General features: G+C 41.8%; 1 protein-coding gene across 4 annotated transcripts in view; it reads left to right on the top strand.

Annotated features, from left to right (window-relative positions):
• The window catches only part of LOC102195944 (ADAMTS-like protein 1), a 101,630-nt gene that overhangs the window by 48,796 nt on the left and 29,428 nt on the right, over positions 1–23,406 (top strand). For 3 of the 4 annotated variants that reach the window (XM_005752100.2, XM_005752099.1, XM_005752102.2), the window contains exon 3: positions 20,187–20,314. In XM_005752100.2, coding sequence (XP_005752157.1) covers positions 20,187–20,314 — 128 coding nt within the window. Of the gene's footprint in view, positions 1–16,938; positions 17,143–20,186; positions 20,315–23,406 lie in introns of those variants that run through there. The other variant, XM_005752101.1, reaches the window with a different exon arrangement.

Below are 23,406 nucleotides of genomic sequence, written 5' to 3'. Positions count from 1 at the left end.
GCCAATCACAGAGCCAGCCATCCTGCTCGGGTTATCCCGTCTGTTGGTGTCTCCAGCTCCGATGCTACCTTCCCAGCAGACCCCAGTAAAGTGCGCTGCACTCACAACAAGTGAGTGATAGGAAAACTTCATTTTGTTGAACATGTTCCTTAGGAAATGGAGCCTGCTGATCCCCTTCTTGTATACATCCTCTGTGTCGGCTTTCCTGTTCAGCCTGTTGTACATGTGGACGCCCATGGTACATGGACATCCTGTCCCAGGACAGACACGGGTTATGTAGCATCTGAGTCTTAAGTACTTAAATTGGAGGCAACTGGACTTATTTTCACATTCAGAAGCAGATGATTTCTCCCAGATCATTTCACAATAAACAGTAAGATTGTAAGTTAGATAAATTTTTAAAAGAACACAATTTTCAGTGTGTGTATGTGTTGTTGTTCACCTTAAAGAACCAGTAAAATTTCGGGCATTGGCTAAAGCTCCCTGGTTTTGCTCATGCATTTTTCTTTTTCACCAGACATTATAGAAATGACAGGAATTTGAGATGCCTTTGGAAGTAGAAATAAAACAACACCGACACACAAATATATAAAAATACCCATATCTAGAATATAATAGAACAGCTCTTTATTGTGATTGTACTGTACATGTACAACGAGATTGTGGACAATGAAAGTGACAATGATAATGTACCTCTTGTACTGAGCAGCATCTGGTGCTCGAGGCAAATTGTAGCCTTCCCACAACAGACGTGGAGATTTCCTGGATTCCTTTCACCCCCCTTTTTTCTTCCTTTCTAAATCCCGAACCAAATCTTAGTGAAAGGTGACCCAGTGGAGTATTGAAGCTTCCAGATTTATGACCCCACAGTGAACGATGAAGGTCTTGTGATGAAAACATTGCCTGGAGGCCTCAGGCTGAGAGCCAGGGTGCTAGTTGACTAAAGACAACCGTTTGGTTTGGTGTTACATTGTCCCCCAATGAAACGTCTGCATTGTCTTGTTACACGTGTGTCTGAGGGGGGAAGGAAAAGTCAGTCTGTGATTTATGAGATTAATCTTCTTGTTGCTGCAGAGCCAAATGTGAAAATCTGCAGAACAATATAAAGCCATCAGTCATTTGATCACTGATGAAATCATTAATATTGCACGGAACGCAAGCAAGAGCTCATCTCTGCTCACCCAGGAGTGAAAAGAAAATCTTGAACCAGAATTAAAGAACAAGGGGAAGCATCCTCTTTCTTCTCGACCCCTGCAGCATTTAGCACTTTTATTTCCTCCATGTTAAAAACGTGCTCTGTGCTGTTCGGTTATGATTTGTGGCGCCTTCGGTTTTACAGGCCGAACCACAAGCAAACGAGCGTATTTCTCACAAGCAGCTTTTCTGAATGACCTCACTGGGATAATGATAGGGTTGAAGCGCAGTGGATGAGCTTCTCCTCCGCTCCGTCGGTGCGATGCTATAGATGATGGAGGGATGGGAAGCGGAGGGGGACGAGGGCGAGGTTTTAAGGCGCTGGCGCTGTTTCTGCCTCAATTGCACGGCGGCACGTCAGCACGTGGCAAAAGACACCAAGCAGACCGAGCCGCACCAGATGAGCTGAGGCTGCAGCTCCCGTCTGGCACGCAAACTCGGGCCCCACTAACTGGCTCTCGGATCGTTTTTGTGTGTCCTCGCCGCCTGTCTGCAAGAATCTGATGACGGCAGCAAAGTGTGGGAAAAGTGTTTGTAATGTTTATAGTTGCTGCTAATGATTTAAAACGTGTAAATACGTGTGTGATGTACGAGCGTGTTTGCTCTATGGGAGGGAGGGAAGATTTACTTTAACACCCTCTCATTTTGTGTCTGTTGCCAGAAGCTGGGGGTTTATGTAAACCTCTGCCACAGTTGAGAGGGCTCAGACCACCCCAGACATGCAGACATGTCTCATCAGTGTGCGTCATGGATCACCCGTGGACTCTTTGTATGTATGTGCACACGTGTGGGAGGGAGCTGCTAATTAAAAGTGATATTCAGAGCTCAACGGACTGTGTGCTGTTCTCTAGTAATGGATGTAGTCTTTTATTATTTTGTTCTTTCACATTGCGCAAAGTTTCTTTTAAAACCTGTCCAGGAGTTTTGATGATGAGCTTAAAAACTTGCAGTTTTGTCTCTGAGACACAAGATGCTGCTCTTGAGCTATGACGGCTACAACATCGATCACGTCAGATGCTGAAAAGTCAGTACAGCGATAAAGTTGGCTGTGAAATAAAAGTAGAAAATAACATCAGAGCAGAGTTTTCTTTGTATGTCTGAGTTAAATGCCACTCTAGAAATTCTATACTTTGGATATACAAATAAAATGTCCCTGCGTGTTAAAGGATTGTTATTCTTTCACCACTGTTTTTGTCCATGAATTATAAACTTATTACAAATACTTATTAGGTTTTTAATTATAGGACAGTTATCTTAGTGGTAGGAAAAGACCGGAAGGTAAAAACAGCTGTTTTTGTGAGCAGGTCCATCCATCCATTCGCTTCCGCTCATCCTTTTCAGGGTCACGGGGGGCGCTGGAGCAGGTGTCATAGGGCGAGAGGCGGGGTACACCCTAGAAAGATCGCCAGTCTGTTGCAGGGCTAATACACAGAGACAGATAACTATTCGCACTCACACCTATTGGCAATTTAGATTACTCAATTAACCTATCCTCACAAACTGCATGTCTTTGCATGGTGAGAGGAAGACGCGTACCCAGAGGGAACCCATGCAAACACGGGGAGAACATGCAAACTCATGCAACAAAGAAGATGCACGTCCTCTTTCAATTCTAAGGATTTATGTATCAGGACATTGTTAAAAAAAAAGTTTGAATCTCAGATAAACTGCAACATTTTGTTTGAGTTTTTAACAAAAACTCCAAAATGTAAAATCAAATGTGTGAAAAATAGCTTATAGAACCACCTTTAGTAATAATTGTTTTCTGTCACAGTTGCAGGGGAATCTTGGCCCACTCATCTTTGCAACATTGAGGCTTGTGGTCATTCATTTATGCACAGCTCTCTCGAGATCCCAGCGCAGTTTTTCACCCAGGCTGAGGTCTGGACTTTGACCGGGCCGTTGCAACACCTTAATTTGTTTGTTTTTTTCAGTCATTCTGTTGTAGACTTGCTGCTGTGATTGTGATCATTTCCCTGTTGGAGCCAAGCTTTAGCTGTCAGACAGATGGCCTCGCAGTACTTTGGTATAATCTTTTTGCAGTTTCTCTAAGCATTGCATTGTCTGATCTTGGAGGAAATTTCCTGGAAATTCCACTATCGGGAATGTTCACAATGGTCTTGAATGTTTTCAAGTTGTCAGTAATCTCTCTCACTATCTAATTTTTAAAAATAGCCTCATGGCCCTTCCCACATTGATGGGCAGAAACAATTACTGCTCATTACTTCATGGCACTGTGTTAACACACATCCAAAGACTGCACTACTTAGAATAAGAATTTAAGTAGTGCAGTGCAATGCAATTATATCAGAAACCATGCTGTAATTCATGCATAGCCCAAAGATGATCTAGTATGCAGGCTGCAGTAAAGGTAAAGCAAAGTAAAATCTTTCATCTCTCCTCTGGTGCTGTTCACTGTTACTGCCAGAGGTGCTACCTATAACCAACTTCAGTAGTTAGGAGTTCACTACAGTAGCATACTTAGACAGCTGTGAGCCTAAAGGCTTCTTAAAAACACGGTATAAGGGTTTTTATGGGATAGCAGGATGGCATATGGGTGAACTGATTTATTGCAGCTATTTTTCTGCGATAACTCTTCCATCATGCACCCAAATGTTTACTCCCCATCTCTTGGGCAAGCTTTGACTTGACGCTAACCTTAAAGGAAGATACACAAAGTTTCTTCTCATTAGTGTGCGGTTTCTGGCTTTGTTGTGTAAGCTGTGCGAGAGAAACTTGATTTAATATCCAGTAATATAAAGAAACATAGCCTAAGGTGGATGTTTTGCCACATAAACTGTCTTTTGTCAAATTGCGTTGCATGAAATGAATTATTGCTTGCAAAGCAAACACTAACGGCGCGCACACATACATGTAGACGCTCATTTTCTCATCTCTTTCACATTTTTTCCCCTTATTCTCCTTCACTCTCACTCTTGCATACACAAGCACGTTACCCGCAATCCCCTCAAATACAGAGATGCAGGCTTCCAAGGCTAGCAGCAACCTATTATTAAACATGTAACTCCATATCAGAGATAATTTGACGTTTCCTTGTGCAATCATTACTCCCAGTTTTCAAGACCTGGAAAACATTTTCACCTCTTTTTTATATACTTTGTATGATCGTCATGTAATCTAATTGCACTGTAGTTGATTGGTTTATTTGATTTAACATTTTTACTACTGGAGGGTGGCAGATACAAGCTGTGTCTCGAATCATCGAATGGACTTCCAACCTTTTTGACCATTTTGAGTACTTTAATAGTGGACTTAATAAAATGGTCAAAAAGTTGAACTTGCATTGCTGTGCAGTTTTAAGGCAGTAGGAGAATACATTGTTAACACTTTTAATGGTCCCAATGCTAGTGCTGTACGATATTAGATAAAGTTTTGTATCGATCTGATATCAAGTAAATAAAAGGCAGCTTATGTAGGGTGTGCCATGACTCATGAGATTAAACATTATCAATTTGCAAATACTGAACACATTTTTAAAGGTTATTTTGGATAGAGGTAATGTAGATAGACAGGAAAGCAGGGAGAGAGCGAGGAAGAGCCACAGGTCAGACTCAAACCCAGGCCTACCTACTCTCTTGTATGCTATACAGCACACGGTCGCCTGCTAACCCACTGAGCTAAACCAGTGCCAAACTTTGAATGCGTTTTACTGGCCACTAAATCACTTTTAATTTTCACAATAATTCATTAACACAACAAAATCCACCTTTCGGCCTCTTATGTATTTAGAGGTTTTTTTGAGACCTGGAATGTTTATGTGCCTGTCTGTAAAACACTTTCGATCACTGTCTGTTATTTCAATGTGCTTTAGGCTTTAAATAAAATAGATGTGACAGTTAACATAGAAGGTTCAGAAATGTCAGAAAGTGTTAAATCAACGATTTTTTTCATTTCCAGAAGAGTAATTCATTTAACACAATTCAATAAGCCAACATACATTCAGTATGTTGGCTTATTGAGTCAGCTACAGAGTAACATTTCAGTGAGATATATGAACTCGTTTTAAGACACTGCATCTTGGATCTGGAGAATTTTCACTTGTTCCATTGGCAGATTTTTTTACTTAGTACACTCGTTTGAAATAAGCTGTAGGTTATGGCGTCTTATTGTGATGAGATATTTTTGACTAGAAATTAGACAAATATACTAGTTTTTACAGTGTAGAAACACATTATTGATGCTATTACACTAGTCAGTCTGATACCACTAACTGTGTTGGTATGGATACTACCAACGTTTGGACTCATCTGGCCACCACCTCTAGTTAGCTGCTGCTGTTTAGTGTTTGTGCAGGTTAAATTGTAGTCTTCACTTTGAAAGGTGTACAGTTACATGTAGGAGAGGCAGTGAGTTGGAAATATCCATGAAATGCAAAAACTAGTATATTGTAAAATTGTAAATGTAATCTGGAAAGATCATAACTTGTGGTGACAACACCAGCCTATCAGAATTTACATAATACAAGTATAGGGTGCATATAGTGTAGCACATGAAACAGTAGTAGATAGTTAGTAGTATTTAATAGTTGTTTTAGCCGAGTTGGTAAGAAACTCTCTAGTTCCATGATTTGCACTGATGTGCCTTGAGACAAGTCCAGATGTGCCATGGGATTTTGCGACAACAACACATAATTATTGCAGTGTACAGCTGCACATACTGTAAATTTAGCAGTTGGATTGTACATTTTCTGTCATTTCTTTGTAAAAATTCATTTTAAAAGACGCTCATTAACAGCTAATCTACCTAAACAAAAGAGAAAATGTAACACTAAAGCTACTTGTCTTTTGGCTAGGGGTAGAAAGTTTGCTAGTAGATAACATAGTGCTTAAGTGGTATGATCTGTAAGATTAAGTTTTAAAGGCTGAGGCAGCTAATACTGTTAGTCTCTTTGGGAAGACAGCTTCTTCATGTGATACTAATAAAAGTGGCTTGCCTTTAAGTAGTAGATTGATAACACCGGCCTGTATAAGGCACGCCTCCAGTAAAATGATACGAGTACAGTGACTGTGGGTTTAGACAGGCTGAGCTGAAATGCAGTGCAGTGTACTTTATGTAAGAGGGATGGAAAGAGAAGACTAGATGGAGTGAGAGTCTGTAAAGCAGTGAGGCTACAAGAGAAAAAATAAAAATGGGATGGAAGTGTTCAAATCTTGGTTGACTCATGTTTCCTTTTTCTTTAGTAGGATGTCTTTAACTTTGTCTTTCCTGTTCATATTTTAACAGGCTGAAGTCAGCTTAATGAAAGACTCAGTTTTGGATAGATTCATCTCACTTCAAAAATCTAACTGAGCAATATCAGAGAGAAACAGCCACAATGCCTTTTTTTGCGTTACTGTTGCGTCCTCTGTGTTTCTCGGGCAATTGCACAGGCATATGGGTGAGGAACGCTTGAAAGCAGATCTGTGGCAGGCTGATGGATAGTTTCCTCTTTGTGAATGTGGGCGCTACAAGACAAAGCCCAGTTGATGTTTTAAAGTTTGACTGCTTGAAAGAGCTGTCAGCACTCCCGGCACCATGACAAGTTCTGGAGAGAGGAGTATATTACATAAGAGATGTCACACTGTCGATGTGGATAATATGATTCTGAGCTTGTAAAAGGAGCACAAGTGTTTAAAAATAAGGAATTCTCATGGAAGTTATATCTCAGGTGTTTTTTGGACATGTAAAAATGTATGTCTGTGATACAGTAACTACAGATAAAGCTAATATACTTAAACAACCACTAAAGAGAAATATATTGAAAATGTGCTTTATTTTATTTGTTAATTTTTAGTTCTCAGACTGTTTATTAAAACCAGGTTTTCAGCTGGAAAACTCATTGTCACGTTATAGACAATGAGCTATAGGTGCATCTATTAAAAACCTTTAATAAGTAAAAACCCTGGTGACCTTGACCTCAAGGTCAGACGTGAGCTTTTCAAGGTCACCTTGACTTATTAGTCCACAATTACCTAGAAACTATTCTTTTGATTGTTGGGGTTTCTCTCTGTTGTCATACAGTTTTTTACCTTATAATAGTAAGTGCATTGAAGCAACTGTTGTTGTGATTTGTTGCTATATAGATAAAATAGAATTTGAATTTAAACTGGAAAAAAATCTATGTACTATCCTGCAATTTGCATTTGTTTTTGCTGCACTACAAACTCCTTAAAGTAGGTTTACAGAACAAAGAAAACAAAATTAATATATAAAAAATGCAAATACAGTAAAGAAGGCTTTTAGTGATTACTTTATGTACCTGTATCCTCACTGAGATTTAACTAGAAATCTTTTTTCTTGTGTTTTTAGCATTCGGTTGATTTCTTCATAGCTTTGCAGCTATAAAAATCCACAGGCTCTGAACTCACTTCTAAGCATCATCAAACAAACTTGAAGTCATCTTATCTGAGCCCATATTTAAGATAAAAATGTGAAGATTGCACTATCAGCCTTCAGAGCAACATAAATTCCGTGTTATCACCTTCCCATAACTCCGTCATACAGGCAGCGATATGAAAACCTTCACAGCTTCACACACAGTTGAAAGGAAAGTGCGGTTGAATAGCTTTTCTCAGATTTGAAACTGGCTGGGACACATTTAAACAAAAACCGACGCCAACAGCCTTCATCAGAGAGTGACCAATTGCTTGAGAACTGTTTTGATGAAAACCTAATTGTGTGAATATAAAATATTCAGTGAATCTCCAACTCCAGTTGTGCAACACAGTGTGCTCAAGGTGTCGTCCATTTTTTTCCTACTTTAATCGTTTCCATATTTATAGGTCAGACACAGGTCAGAACAAGGAACTGAAGAGCGCACGCCCCTTCGCTTTCCGTGTAATTGCATCATTATTTAACGGAGCGAAAAACGTCAGATTTCAGAGGATGCTCCAAAGGTTTAAGCCTCCTTTGACCACCTTTATCGTATTACTATCACTTTCTCTGATCGTCCTAGAGCCAAAGACAACATGCAATACATCTCAGAAAATGGAAAACATATGTTACTGCTGTGACTTAATTTTAGGGTTAAAAACTGAAACCTGAGCTGTGCGAAGAGTATATAGCACATCAGAGACATACTTTGTGATTTGAAAAGCTTCAGCTTGCTTTGAGTTTAAAAACTCCACACTCACACTTCATGAATAATAAGCTGCTGAGACAAACCAGGGGTCTTTTTATCTGGGGTTGCTCCTTGCTGTCAGTGCTCAGAAAACGGTTGGTCAACTGTTTTGTCTCGTTTTGCACTTTTAACTAGGAAGCCTGTTCCATGTCTGCGCTTCGGTGGATTGCTCTCTATTGACTCTCATGGTGTCAGTAATTAGTCAGTGTTTGTTCTGTGTCCTTTTCTACTGAGATTAGCTATTCGTGGGGTAGGAGTAGGGTCGTATAGGTTTACTGTTTGATGTGTGCTTTTAGAAACTGATATGGACCCTGACATGATCATGCATGTCATATTTACAGTTTTGCATTCCACAAGGAGGCTATTACAACCAAAAAACTTGGATTTCACAGTTTTTATTACTTGAAATGACTCCTGCAAACAGCTGCAATATATTTTTATTATAATGTAAGTTTTCCCAGACAGCCTTTTAAACAATACAAGAAAACCGGTTCTTATTTTGAATCCACTCTGGACATTCTTTCAAATGTCTCGCAGTGGTATATAAAAAAACTTGTGTTACTGACTCTGATGGATAATAAGGGTCAGCTCTGTCTTTCTAAGGGTAGTTTGTTTTAAAAATTGTTTGTATATTAATATTTAATAGAACAAATGAGCTCACAGCAGCTCCACCAGCTTTTCTCCTGCTAATCGAACTGACCGTAACACCAAAACTGTACACTTCATAGGGGTTTTTTTGCATAAATTTGAAGGGTAGGTGATTTCTGGGGTGATATATGAAAAATATGCTTTTCTTATATTTAAAAAACATGGATGCCTGTCAACTTGTCTGTGCTAGAATAGAATAGAGATTGCATTGCTGTGCGGTCACAACCTCATTCCAGCTGTCCATTTTGCATTTAAAATACACCTGACGACAGTGGGAAGAAAAAACTCCCTTTTAACAGGAAGAAACCTCCAGTGGAACCAGGCTCAGGGAGGGGCAACCATCTGCTGCTACTGGTTGGGGGTAAGGGGAGGGAGACAAGACAAAGACAGGTTGTGTAAGAGATTCGGTCATGCGCTGGCCCTGTGAAGCAGGCAGGAGAGGACCCAAGTGCAGACTCAAGCATAAACGGTAAACTCAAAAGGCAGCTTTATTGCTGAACATCAGAAACTACAACACTAACTAAACTTGGAAGATACATGTAACTAAACAGGCAGGTAGGCAGAACGCACAGCGGGGAATGAGGGTGATTGTGATGACGAGCATAGGAAGGCACGGAGAGTAAAAGGAAGAGGGAAACAGGGCAAAGAGGAAACACCTGGGAAACACAGCTGGCACAAATTACACTGATGTAATGGGGAAGAGCAAAAAAGAACATGACCCTCGAGGGCCGGTGTCCCTGCAGGTTTTAGATCTCATCCTGGGTCAACACACCTGAATCAAATGATTAGGTCATTACCAGGCCTCTGGAGAACTTCAAGACATTTGAGGAGGTAACTTAGCCATTTAAATCTGCTGTGTTGGATCAAGGACACATCTAAAACCTGCAGGACAGCGGCCCTCGAGGCCTGGAGTTCAAGACCCCTGATTAGGGTGACCTGATCCAGCCTTCACTATATGCTTTATCAAAAAAGAAAGTTTTAAGTCTAAACTTTAAAGGAAAGAGGATGTCTGTCTCCTGAATCTAAACTGGGAGCTGTTTCCGGAAAAAAGGGATCTGATAGTTTAAGGCTCTGCCTCCCATTCTAGGAGATGCTAAGTTTATCTGTTTGTAGTTGTGAGAAAGGTGGTGCACGGAGGCATTGTTGGCTACTTGCTATGGTCAAAACCAATGTTGGTGTTTAAGAACTGTGAAAACATCAGGATGTAAAATCACAGCATTAAGATGTTGATTCAAAAAGTTCACATGTTGAATCTTTAGTGTCTTCTTATTACAACTAACTGTAGTTGCAAAAGAACTTAGTCCAAGCACTTCTCTCCAGCTTTTGTTGTTGCTTTATTACAGACAGCAACCTCTTAGATCATAAATAACTGGCTTGTTAGTGACGGGCAGGAACAACTTTTCCACCGTCGTTACTCACATCATTAGTCCTATCACCTTTAGATATTGATTGGGTGGTGAGAGAGCTGTGACACAGAGAAACGCATTGCCGTTCCAACTGAACTGTTTTCAAGTGAGAGCACTGTGAGCATAGCAGGAAAAAATCTGTGCGCTAAGGGTGTTTTTGCAATGCTCAGTGAGCACTGTTAACACTGAACATTGTATTTGTATAGAAAGTAGACACTGCCAGAGCAAAAACAGCTGTCAGTGGACACACACCCTAAATTGACGGGTTTTTTTTTAGATTGATTTCAACAAAAGGAAGTATATTTTCAGAAAACATGTGTAAACTGTTCTGAGCAGCAGCTATATTATCCAGATGATACGGCAATATGGTCTCCATTTTGAAACACGGGGGATCAACTTGATGCCGGCTATCCCATAAATAAGCTGCGGTGCTTAGCGTCGGCCCAGATCGGGATGCAGGTCCCACGCTCCCCGTTTCACTCTAGCCCCAGCCTGGCGGGCCAGTTTAACTCACTCCAGCGGCTTTACGCGGCTAATTTATGCCCATCCCTTCCTTTCGTACCCTCTTTAAAACACCACAGTGGCCGTGGGTGGGTGAAAGAGGGATGTGGAGTGTGTGTGAGGTGGTGGGCTTTGTGTAGTGGGACCCTGATGAACTTAGCCTTTGCATTCACCAGAAAGCTGCTAAAACATATGCGTGCTAATGGGAAAAGCTTGATGGTGAGAGCACATGAACACGGCTTCAGGAAGTAGTAAATGTCACTGCTGATTCTTAATTACGTGCTCGAGTCCTCTCAGCGCTGTGGCCTGCATGTGGAGTTTTTAGAGGCTTTCTCAGGTGGGATCAGAATGTGGCTTATTCAATATGTCACCATAAACAGCACAGTAAATTGTTAGAAAATATTGTGAGCTGAGCACAGTGGTGGTTTGTTTTAGAGGAAAGAAAGTGCGACTTTGCTTATTGTACCCTTATATCAAGACATACTTTTTTTTATGATCCAATTCTTGATTGATTTAAGTATTAAACTGACGCGCTTTTGTCTTGTCTTCCTCTCTTTACCCCAAACCGGTCACGGCAGATGGCCCCGCCCCTCCCTGAGCCTGGTTCTGCCGGAGGTTTCTTCCTGTTAAAAGGGAGTTTTTCCTTCCCACTGTCGCCATGTGTTTGCTTACAAAGGGTCGCCTGATTGTTGGGCTTTTCTCTGTTTTCATGTAGTCTTTACCTCACAACATAAACGGCTTAAGCTGACTTTTATATGCTATTTAAATGAATTTAACTGAATTTAATTTATATACATCATTGTTGACATGTCCATGTGACCATTTAATTTATAGTCGCCTGATTTCTCGTCCCTGGAGAATAAAGCTAACCCAAAATTTCTGTTTTTTGGTGAATTATATGAAAACTTTCTTTGTTGATCTGGCAAATCAAGCAAGTATTTCAATTTGTCCAATGCTAGAGTTTGTAGAATAAAAAATAAGAGAATTCCCATCATGCTCTCGTTATATCTGTTTTTTTCATTAATTTTATTCATAGTTTTGTCCCTCTTAACCTTGCTGATTATATGGGGGTTTTTTGGACTGATTTAATAGCTAATGTCAAATAAATTCACCGGTAAGCTATTGTAAGCAATCCAATCTCATGGGTTGTTCTGGGGCAATGCAACTCTACAAGACCTGAGCTCTCATGTGCCTGCTATTCTGAAAAACAAATCATTTTTGCTTTCATGCATACTCCAAAAAGCTGTGGCCCCAAAATCGAGACAGAACAAATGTCTTCCTCTGCAGAGCTGCGGGGAGTTCACCGAGAAGATGTACTCTAAGCCAGAAGAGATTGGCCCATCGGAGGACGAGCTGGCGTTCGTCTTTCCCTCGAGCGCATTATTTATCCCGTGCCTTTGCATGCATCCTCCCACCTGAGCCATGATACAGTAATCTCAATAGGTGTGTTTATGGCTCTGTAAATCTATCATCTTCACATTACCACCAAACACTGAAACCAGCTCGCTCGCAAGGCTCAACGATCCAGCTGACCGCTCCTCTGGATGGAGTATTAAATAATAATCAATCACGATTAAGGAAAGATGAGAGGAAAAGCTTGACTCATGTGGAATGCGTGGATGTGGAAGCAGTGAAAGCTAAAGCTTAGGTGACAATGTTGGAAAAAAAGAGATATTTAGGGAGTAACATGTTTTAGCTGTAACGCTGCTTACTTTCATTTCAGCTCCCATCTGGCTTTAATTGGATTTAGATGATTGTCAGGGAATTACATCTTTATTTTAATCCTCTGGTTTTAGTGGGATGGGGAAGTGTGGTTGACTTTCAGCTGCAAGTCGTAAAATCCTTGTCCTGGTAAAACATTTTATACCGTGGCTCAGAAAGCTTTTTAAACAATGGCTTTCGTATAAATCATGCCTGGTGCACATACGTCGTCTGTGAGGGTGGTGGGAGGCTACCATTTATATCCCGCCCGAACCATTAAAGTCTTCTCGTGGGAGCTGAGGGTTCGGGCTTTCGATGTGAGTCTCTCGTTAACTCTAGCTTCGTTTGTCTCTCTTCCTCAGAACGCTGGGACTGTTAAGTAATGTCATCGCATCATAATATTGTAATCTTTTAATTTGACTCTTTCTTCTGCAGCAGAGGAGCGGTATCAGTTAAACATCTGCTGCTTGGAAAGTCAACATAGTGACCCTTTACAAGACCTCAAACACATTCAGCATGAGAGAGCTTTTCTAGTCGTTTCACCAGACAGCGAGTGATGATAGAAGCGGTGTTTTCAAATGTATGGGGTTGGCTCAGTTGCCATCACATTAAAAAGTAAAAACAACAACAAAGTTAACTTTAACATCATTCTATACTAATAATGATGAACAGCTCATTTTGCTGAGCAATACATGCTGTATTGTCAGCTGTTTATCACAGAGACATCATTAGGGGTTCTCAAGTGTTGTGCAACCAGGCGAAACCCTGCTTATAATCCCAACACTGCACACTGAGAGAGAATCGAGTGATTTTATGACAGATGGTGGTGATTCGTCACAATCAAATGAGAGATTCTATCTGCCTAAAGACAACATGGGTTGGGTGGAAGCAGTTGTATTAGCATACAACTGAATGTTGTTCTCATCGCGCCTGTGCAGGTTCTCTCAGGGTCTCTCTACTGGCTTCCTCCCACATTCCAAAAACATGTTAGGATAATAGGTGAGGATGGATGGATGGATGGATGGATGGGCAACTACATTTCCCTCATCTTTACTTTTTTCACTTGTTAATGATATCGTTTGGGGGGGGGGGGAAAAAATATCAACCAGTGTGTCTGTGGTAATTCAAAGCTTAACAACTTCATATAATCTTTAACTGAGGGCTTTAGGTTATTTTTAATTAGATTGAAAACATCACATGAACAGTAGTGTTATGGGCATTTTTTTTTAAATATAGACACAAAAAGCAGGAATACTGAGAAAAAGATAAGCTTGAGTACAAAGGTGATTAACCTTGCATAAATTACAGGAAAACACAAGCGACAAAGGGCAAAACATTAAAGCGACGGCAGGACCACAAGGAGAACTGGTGAGTCAGCAAGTAAGTGTAAAGTAACAGCTAAAAAAGGAAAACGGAAGATGACAAAAACTAACACAGAATCCAACTGGTGAAAATCAGTGAGGGTCGGGAAGATGATTAGAAGCGATTGAAGGTAAATGAACAGGGACTTTTGGTTGTTGCTGTCAGACAAGCTGGTCTGAGTGTATCAGAAGCTGCTGATCTGCTGGGATTTTCCCACACAGCCGTCGCTTGGATTTACAGAGAAAATGTGAAGTGAGTTCCAGTTCTCTAGATGAAAGATGCCTCATTGATGTCAGAGGTCAGAAGAGAATGGCCCAACTGCTCTGAGGTGATAGAAAGGCAACAGTAACTAATAGCTACTGGTTACAAGCAGAAGAGCGTCTCTAAGCATGGAAGATGTGAAAACTTGAAGCAGAAGGGCTACAGCACCAGGAAACAGCACCAGCCACCACTCCTATCAGCTGAACATCAAGTATTGATCCATCCTGCTTTCTATGGGCGGTTCTGGCTGGTGGCGTAATGATGTGAGGGATATTTTCTTGATACACTTTGGGACCCTTATTACCAACTGAGCATCATTTACACACCACAGCCTACCTGAATATTGTTAGTAACCATTTCCATCCCTCTATGACCACAGTGTCACCTCCAACTGGTTTCGTGAACATGACAGTGAGTTCAATGTACTCAAATGGCCTCTACAGTCACCACATTTGATTCCAATAGATCACCTTTGGGATGTGGTAGAGTTGAAGATTCACATCATGGATGTGCAGCTGACAAATCTGCAGCCATTGTGTGATGCTGTCATGTCAATATGGACCAAAATCTTTGAGTAATGTTTTCAGCACTTTGTTGAATCGATGACTTCAGTCAGGAAAACTGGGGTGAACTTTAATAGGACTTTTACCATCATGTGAATGTGCTCACTTTAAGTTTTAACTGCAAAATAAAAGGGGATCTAAATTAGCTGTTGGCTTGTTTACAGTCAGTCTTCTTGTTTCTGGCTCTGTGAGATTGTTGTTGTGATTCAACCTTGTTCCCATATGTCAGCAATTACTTTGGGGCAGCCAATGTTATCCTAACCCATTCTTTCATATTAAAGCAGAATCGTCTTTTAAGACAGTGGAGCATTTGTCTGTGGACAGTCATTTCCCCTAATCCTCAAAACCTCCTGCATGCTTCTCTCATGCAACCTAATATCCGAGCCTGCCCTTGTGTAAAATAACAATGCGCTCTATCATTTTTCTCACCTCATCATCTTCATGGATTGTTGTTTAAATTGTCAGGAGACACCTTTGGCAATGTTGTGGTAGAGAGCCGTCTCCAAGCTCGTGTCAATCAAAACCGTTAATTTCCTCCTCGGGTGTTTGGTTTTAAGCTCCAGGCACATCACTGATGCCACGGTTTATTTTCTGTAGTCACACATTGGCAAATACGAGAAGGATTTCTTCTAAAAGTAAATATCAGAGGGTTATGGATTGAGAATGCATGGGCCGCATCAGCCTGTGAACATGTCAAAGTCCACGTCCTTCCCTGCTGGCACCACAGACTACACCAGTGTGTGTGCGTTAAGATAATTCCCCAATTCATGGAACATGCTCAACCTACCAAATCAAACAAGCTAAGTCCGATTCTGTCAGTGACTTTGGACTTCGAGACAGGTTTGCTTTGTAGAGCTGAAATATAAAAAAGTGTGTATGTGTGCCGCGTTAAGTGTCGAGACGTCTGCTCCGATGTTGTGATTAGGGTGGCTGACTATTTGCTCTGGAGTGCAGCACATTCCTCTCAGCCTTAATTGATACCAATTATGCGGCTTTTGATTTGGTGTTTGATTGGGAAGAAGTTGTGAGGCCTTGATTCGAAGGGCACAGAGTTTTTATTGTGTTTGGAACCTCGGGGTTGGATGCCTGAATGATAGCCTGCTACCTTGTGAGTAACATCAAGGAATGCCAGCGGGTCATTTTGCCCGCGCTATTTTTAATGTTGGGTTTCAGATTTTTGTTTTTTTGCGTCCTGCCATCGCAAAAGGAAGCTGGAAAGCCACTCAGTGTATAAGTATATTCCCCCTGTGCCAAAGGGTTGTCCATCTTACTGGGTGTTTTTTTTTTTCTTTAAATAACTACAGGATTTGTCCCTCCAGGGGACACCTGGCTTGTCCCCCACCTCCACGGTGTAAATGCTCTCTAGCTTAAACTGCCAGATGTTATAAAAGGCTCCATTGAAGTAAACCTTTAGCTCATAAAAAAGGGGGTTGTAGGCGGGTGGCTGAAAAGTCTATCCTGATAGCTTCAGTGACCACACTATGTCATCTGATTTAACATGGAGGCTCACATATGTAACTCTTTGGGAAAAATAAAGCGATTTGGAGCCAAAGGTGAAGTATGGCAGTGCCAAATGTGTCTCTGCTTTGCTCAGATGTGTAATTGAAGTCACCAGTTCTGCGCAAGCAGGCTGGAAATAAAAGGTTAATTCTAAAGATGTCACAGTATGACTGAGAGTTTCTGACATTTCCAACACAGAGTGAGGGAAAACGACAGAGAGGGAAAAAACCCATCCAAAGCTTAAAAGAAAGAGGAAGCAGTGGCATGAGTGAGACGGAAACTTGAGATATTAGGAAAAGAAATGGAAAAGAAGAAAATTGGTTTACAGTTGTCTGTCTGCCATTATTCCTTCTCTCTGACAGTCTGACCCACACACACACACACACACACGCACACACACAAACATGCAAAGCTGTTGCTGGCCCAGCTTCTTGTTTGTACTAACACTGTCATCTGAAGCCCATTTATTGATTGGCTAATGTGCCAGACCTGAGGGCTCATGGTGCTTGGATCAACCCCCCCGCCCTTCCGATTACTTCCTCCAACTTTCATGCAGTGCACGCTCTAAAACGGACACACACGCAAACACATTCACCCACGCTCTCCCTGCCCCCTCTCCCTCCCTCCGCTTCCCCAAGATACTCTTGAGAAAGAACGGGAGCAAGTCAGACAGGAGACGGCAGGCAGGGAGGCAGACACAGCACGCAGAGTGACCCACGGAGGAGGCCGTCACGCATCGGACCCAGACACACACGCAAAAGTACTCACGAGCAGATCTGGAGGGACTGGGTCTCACACACGCGCGCGCACACACACACACTTTGAAAAAGGCATGGAACAAGACTTTTCATCCTGCATGCTGTTGATGACAGCTCTTCTACTTCTGGTACTGTGATTTTTACCCTGTTATCTCAATTGCATTTTAAAGTTTTTATTTTGTCTTTGGTTATTAATGTCCTCTAAAAGCATCTATTTGAGTGTTTATGCTTGCATGTGTGTGTATTTTGAAGTAAGCAGTGCACTCTCCACATCCTGGAGTCTTCTCAACAGTAGCTTTGCCAGGTCAGCTACAGCAGTCCTGCAGCATTGTCTTATTATTATATTATTATGTTTTTTAACCTAAGCCATGAAAAAAGGACTTGTGCATGTGGAGGTCAGCGAGCTGCAGGCTCACTGTTACATTACAGTGCCTTCCTCACAGCGTGACCGTGAGTACAGTACTGTGCTGCGCAGTGCTGGCCACATGACAAGGGATTTAGCAGATGTGCAAATATCATGTGTCCTTGCCAACTGCAAAGGCCGTCGTATTGACACAGTCTGCAAAAGAAGGCACCAGAGTCGGGTTTCTTTTTCCCCTTTTTCAGGAGTTTTCCATCTTCAGGGAAAGTGTTTTTAGTCTCAGCTGCTGACAGGTGACTTAAATAGAATCCGTCCATCAGAATAACTCATAACGTGGAGTTAAGTGATCTTTAATCATATGCTCATTTCCGCTTTTTTACCTTGTGGAAAAACAAAGGCCTTGCAGTTGTCACCCTTGTGTATTTGCTCTGGTTTTTTTTCACAGTATGAGCACCAGTGAGCAAATAATAGTTTGTGTTTGCAAAGATGCTTTTGCAAAGAGTTTTAGGAAGCATTATGAGTCAGTTATGGGTGCATGAACGCTCAAATGAAATAAGAAGCGCGATAGATCATAGCAGAAGCGGTGGGACGTGCAGGGATGGAGGGTTAAGGAAGAGTAGATATCTGAGCCTTTTGATTATTGGCTCCAAATCCCAGCAGGACAGCCGTCCAGCTAGCGGAGCCTTGTCTTCCTCCGCTTTCATTGAGAACAATAGCAGCGCAGCGAGCCAAACAACCTCTTCATCTCCATCCCTTCATCCTTCATCTACTTCCACTCCTCTTTCTTCGCAAGCCTCTCTGCGCCTCGAGCACTCTTGGCTTTGCAACACACAGCCTCAGTCGTAATTGAGTGCAAAATTCACTGATTGCTTTTCAAAGGAGAATTAAGGTGGTGCACTAACCGGCTGCCCAGAGCGCAGCCTGTGTTTATTTACCGGGATCCAAACATTGAAATAGTTGGCCCGTGCAGAAAGTAGCGCCGCTGCCGATATGTTTGGCTGTATGCTCCGCTGGCTGTGTTTAGGTTTTGCCATTCCTCTCTGCTGTTCCTCAGGCGTCATCAGCACTGACAGCCATTTATATCAGTCCCCACGCACTTTTAATAACGTGAACCCGCCATCCCCTCTCAGGACTGTACAGCATGGGTGTTTTTCCTCCCATGACCCAAGGAAAATAATCGGAGCCCTATTATTGCATTGTTACTGTTTTTCTTTGCACGATCCATTCATCTCTGTATTTGAAGTGCACTGCCATGCTGTTCGAGGGAGGAAAAAGGGGGTAAAGAGGTCAGCATGAACTGGCTTTCCCCTAAAAAACCTTTCTATCTTAAAGCATTCTACTTCAAACGCAAGCCTGGATCTTCACTGTAAACTGCCCAGTAGGTGCAAATTCATTTTCTGAACACACCCCGCCCCTAATGTTCAGCGGCTTCTGGGTAAATGAGCTTGTTTAGGGCTCACATTTCATGCCTAATCTGCAAGAGCTGGAAATTTTAAATCACTGTCAAAAACTCTGTTGGATGTGCAGACACAAACTGCCGCCTCACGGTGTAAAAGTCCCTATTGTGCGACGCTGTCCAGAGCACACAATAGCAGCATTTCTGCAATGTTTGGAAAAGAAGTCTTTCATGGTCCAGCAGCATTATGAAGACTGAGTGGTTTAAAAAAATGATAATTTTTCTCTTGTATTCATCTGCTCCCATTGAACACTCCCAAACCGCCTTGGAAGATTGGCAGGTTACTTTATTGACTGTGTTTGCGCTTCGGTCTACTGAGCCACATTCCTGTTGCCACAGGAGGTGGACGATTTGTCCCAGTGTTGGTTCCAAGTTCCAAGTCTTTTTTTTTTTTTTACTTTTCCAAGTTGTCATCCATTAAACAGGTACAGGACCAGTTTTTTCCTTTACCTCAGTCTCACTGGCAGGTTTTAAGTAGAATACCTTCACTGAGTCCTTGTTCTAGATAGCAAAAACAATCTGTTTCCCTTTTCACCTAATCTGAGCCCGGTATTCAGAAAATGCAGCTCTCTATTGCTTCATTCAGTCAGCTCTGGAAAGGGCATTGAGAAAAGTGAAGCGGAGGAAAACTATCTTGACTTAAACACAACAATAGATATTGCCATATTGCCTGACAGCAGCGGCATTATAAATAAACCTTTCCCTACGAGCACGGCGAGTTAGTCCACTCAGAAAATACCAAAGACTTTATGAGGTAAACAGGAGCTGAGATAGCGAGGATCTTAATTTTTTTTGGCTGTCACCCTACATCCGAGACGCACACTGTCCTTGTAGTTGTAAAATTTAGCTTCTCATAATATTGATTTTGGGTGGCGCAGTAATATTCCCGTCTCCGCTGCCAAATACAGCACAATGCAATTAACAGAGAGAGGCACACGAGTGTGGCCCGAGCCTTAAGCAAGGACTAATATTTCAAACTTTAATGCATGACTCAGACATTTTAAATACGCAAAAGGGCCAGAAGTCAAGAACTCGTGATTACTTCCTCTTACTGCCTCTCTTTTCCTGTCATGTGCACTTTTATTGTAGTTTTTAGGTTTTTTTAAGCTCCTCAATTTAAGGAATGGCTGCAGGAAGCCACAACTCACTTGGCTAAAGAGCTGCTTTCTGTAATGATGGGAGATCTTTGCTAAGTCATAAGGTCAAAGAGTCCAATATAAAGATGACAGTGAGCTTCAGTGATCAGTTTATTTTATCTCAGCTTCTGTAGAGCTGATGAAGGCTGATAACAGCAGACGCCTGTTATCAGAGTGTCCAAAACACTGCATATTAACGTCTCTTCTTCTGGTGTGTAGAGTTCTCGTACCGCCCGATCAGAAGAGGACAGAGACACGCTTTGGGACGCCTGGGGTTCCTGGAGTGAATGCTCTCGTACATGTGGCGGAGGAGCCTCCTACTCCCTCAGACGATGCCTCAGTTCCAAGTAAGACCCAAAAGCCTCACAGAGGTAACCTGTGAGAGAACATGCAACAGTGTCGGGAGAGCTGGTCTGGTTCTCTTCATAGAGTAAGATTAACATTTGCAAGGCTAACGTCTCCTGCAACATCAGACTTTTCAGAAGGAGAAGCCGCACACGTAAAAATATTGATGATGGAGTAATAAAGATTAGAGATTGCTCACATTCTTGCAGACATTACTAGAAGTTAACATGCTAAACTGCTTTTCCTTATTTCTGTCATTGAGGTAAATATTATAGTTGTGGGTGGGTGTTAAATAATGGGGTCAGTGTATTTACTACTTCATATTAGCCAAAAGTTCAACTTAAGGCTCCTCTAGAAGCTCAATTTCAGGTGTTTTTTCCAAATAATGGGTCTTGCTGACATCAGAGAGAGCGGATATCCTAATATGGTCATCTAATTTGTAAGAGGCAGCCAAGCAGCCAAAAACCTCTTAAAGGGAGAGAAGCTAAAAGACAAATGAGGATTATTTTATTTTTACAATCCTTTGGGCAGCATTTACACTGTACTGATATCAGGTCTAAAAATCTCAGATGCAGAAAAAATTCCAGAAAAAACAATCATTTTGAGAAGCAGGGGCATAAAGAGCCTTTTTAAAACAAAAATCAGTGGCCTGATGTAACTGTTGAGTTTATAGCGCAGTCATTAAATGATGACTACATCACAGCAGGAGAGCACTTGCTGTAAATTGAAAGTTAGAACCTCAGTGACCCTCAGAAAAATGGAAACATCCCACCGGCAATTTGTTAGCGTGTGTTCAAACGTGATCTGAGCTAATCCCCTCTTCTAAAGTAGAAAGTCCTGACTGAAGTTGGACGGATTTCCATCAAAATGCAACATCATTGCTTTTAGGTGTAGGCAGGGGTTTTAATAGTGTGAGTAAATCCCACAAATCAAATCCTCCATTCCCTTGGGTTGTAAGTGGAGTGCTCAAAATACACATGACTGTTAAATATCCCTGAGTGGATCCACTATGGACCCGTCTAGACAGCCATGTGAGCCAAAATCTTGAATTCATCATTGACGTTTGGAATCTGAATTTCAGTAATGACCCCAACATGTTTGCTCACAGATCAGAGCAGAACAATCAGTGACTCTTGCGAAACTACATGCCACTTTTAATAAGTGTTTTATGTGACAGAATTTGGGCTGTGCAAACACGGAGTCCCGCATTGGATGGATTCCCACTGCTCATCATCTCAGGCTTATATCAGGAACCTCTTAATCCTTGTGCCAGAGTCACCTGGTCGGTAAGGTTTCAAGCTAACCCACAGTGCTCCAAGATTAAAGCTCAGGGACCGAGTGCATTGGGTAAAGTGGTCAATTCTAAACAAATTTAAGGAACAAGTGGGAAAAATGGACATAAGAAGGGAGACAGTACATTTTCCTTAGAAATGTTGTCACATTTATAGGCTGGGAAATAGCTGCAGGGTGACTTCACTTGCATTCCTCTGTTTTACAGTTCCCAGAATATACTGCTGCTCAACTCAAGGTAACCAGTGACGTTTGCTGCTGGCTGCAGAGGTAGCACCCCTAGTGACAGGACTAGTCACTCAGATCATGAAACAGTGCAATAGTCTAGGATCAAACTGCCAGAACAGCTCACATCATTCTTGAGGTCACAACCGAGGTACTGTGAAAGGCTCTCATATGTCTGCAACCATGAATCCATCTGCACTGGCACTAGACAAAAAGACTGAGCAGCATACGAGTGCCAGAGGGCCCCCACCCCCCACCCCCCGTGTACTGCACTGTAAACATTGAGGTCAATGTCTCTTTGAGGAGTTCATTTCACGATCTCTGGAGCAACCACTTCTCTTTGCCTGCCCAGAATATTTTGGTCAGACAAACCTCAGGAGTAATTGACTTGTTAAGAGGTGTTTGGGGCTTGAGCTTCATACGGGACATAGGCAGCGTGTGTATGTGTTGATGTACATTCTCTGCCTCCTCTAAGTCCAGGCAGGTTTGTTTACCAACTCTGGCAGTTGCCATAATGTATGGAGCTCTTGAGCAAATGGTAGGAGGCTTCGTTCCACCTTGTCCCACCTCACCCTGCTCTTGCGTGGGAATGAGGGAGTCGTAGCCTGGCCTCGGGTAGCAGATCAAACGGCATCATTAAAAAGCATAGCACAAGGCCCCTTGTGTATGTGTATGTGTATGTGTGTGTGTGTGTGTGTGACTCTTTGGAAAAGGGAGCTGGAAATAGGCCTGCAACACCCTCCAAACCAATACCATTCCAACTCTCTGACTTTTTAATGCACACACGCACATACAGGGCACTTATTGCTACTGCAAAACACACCAGAGTTAGTTAACCTCTCGAAAGGGCACGTGCAGAAGTACAGACTATCCGCAGATTACCTGGCCTTCATTACTTCTATCCACACAAGTTACTGCACTTGATCGCCGGCTTCTTTATTAACAGCAGCATAGCTGGTTGGATCCAAGTGTGAACATATGGATTAGGTGTCATGGCAAGAAAAAGTGCTGCTCCAATATTAATGAAGCACTAGGCAGGAAAATATTAATCTGTATATGTTATTAAAAAGAAAAAAAGAAAGATCCAACCTCAACTTTGTTTAGAAGAAATTCACAAAGAATTTGACTGTGTCGTTTGTCACCATGACACCAATGGGAAGTAAATATCAACAACTGTAGGCAGGAGATGTTTCCTGTAGCAATGGGGTCACATATGTACTGAAATTATACAGTGGGTGACATGAAGTGACATTAGGCTGTGAAGGCATGCCGCAACTTTTTAAAGGCAAAAGTGGGTGAAAGTGAAATTTCTCCAGGGCAATGAAATGTTAAATTAAGGTTGGCCTAGCAACCAAGATTATGTCTCTTTTACAGCCTTGGGAACCACTCTGTGTGGTCCATGCTGTGTTATTAACACCTCCATCCTTTTTAGTAATATTCCTAACATTAGTAGACCTACAGCTCTGCCCTACAAATGACTAAAAAGACAAAATATATCATGATTAATTTCACTGACAACTGCAATATTTTTGCCTAATCTCATGATACTCTGGCCTCTGTTATGCTCTTTGTTCCATCT

This window comes from Pundamilia nyererei, unplaced genomic scaffold (genome assembly GCF_000239375.1).
Source record: "Pundamilia nyererei isolate P.nyererei 1_Seehausen unplaced genomic scaffold, PunNye1.0 scaffold00344, whole genome shotgun sequence".
NCBI classification, from domain to species: Eukaryota; Metazoa; Chordata; class Actinopteri; order Cichliformes; family Cichlidae; genus Pundamilia; species Pundamilia nyererei.
This window is presented reverse-complemented; position numbering and strand designations above follow the sequence as displayed.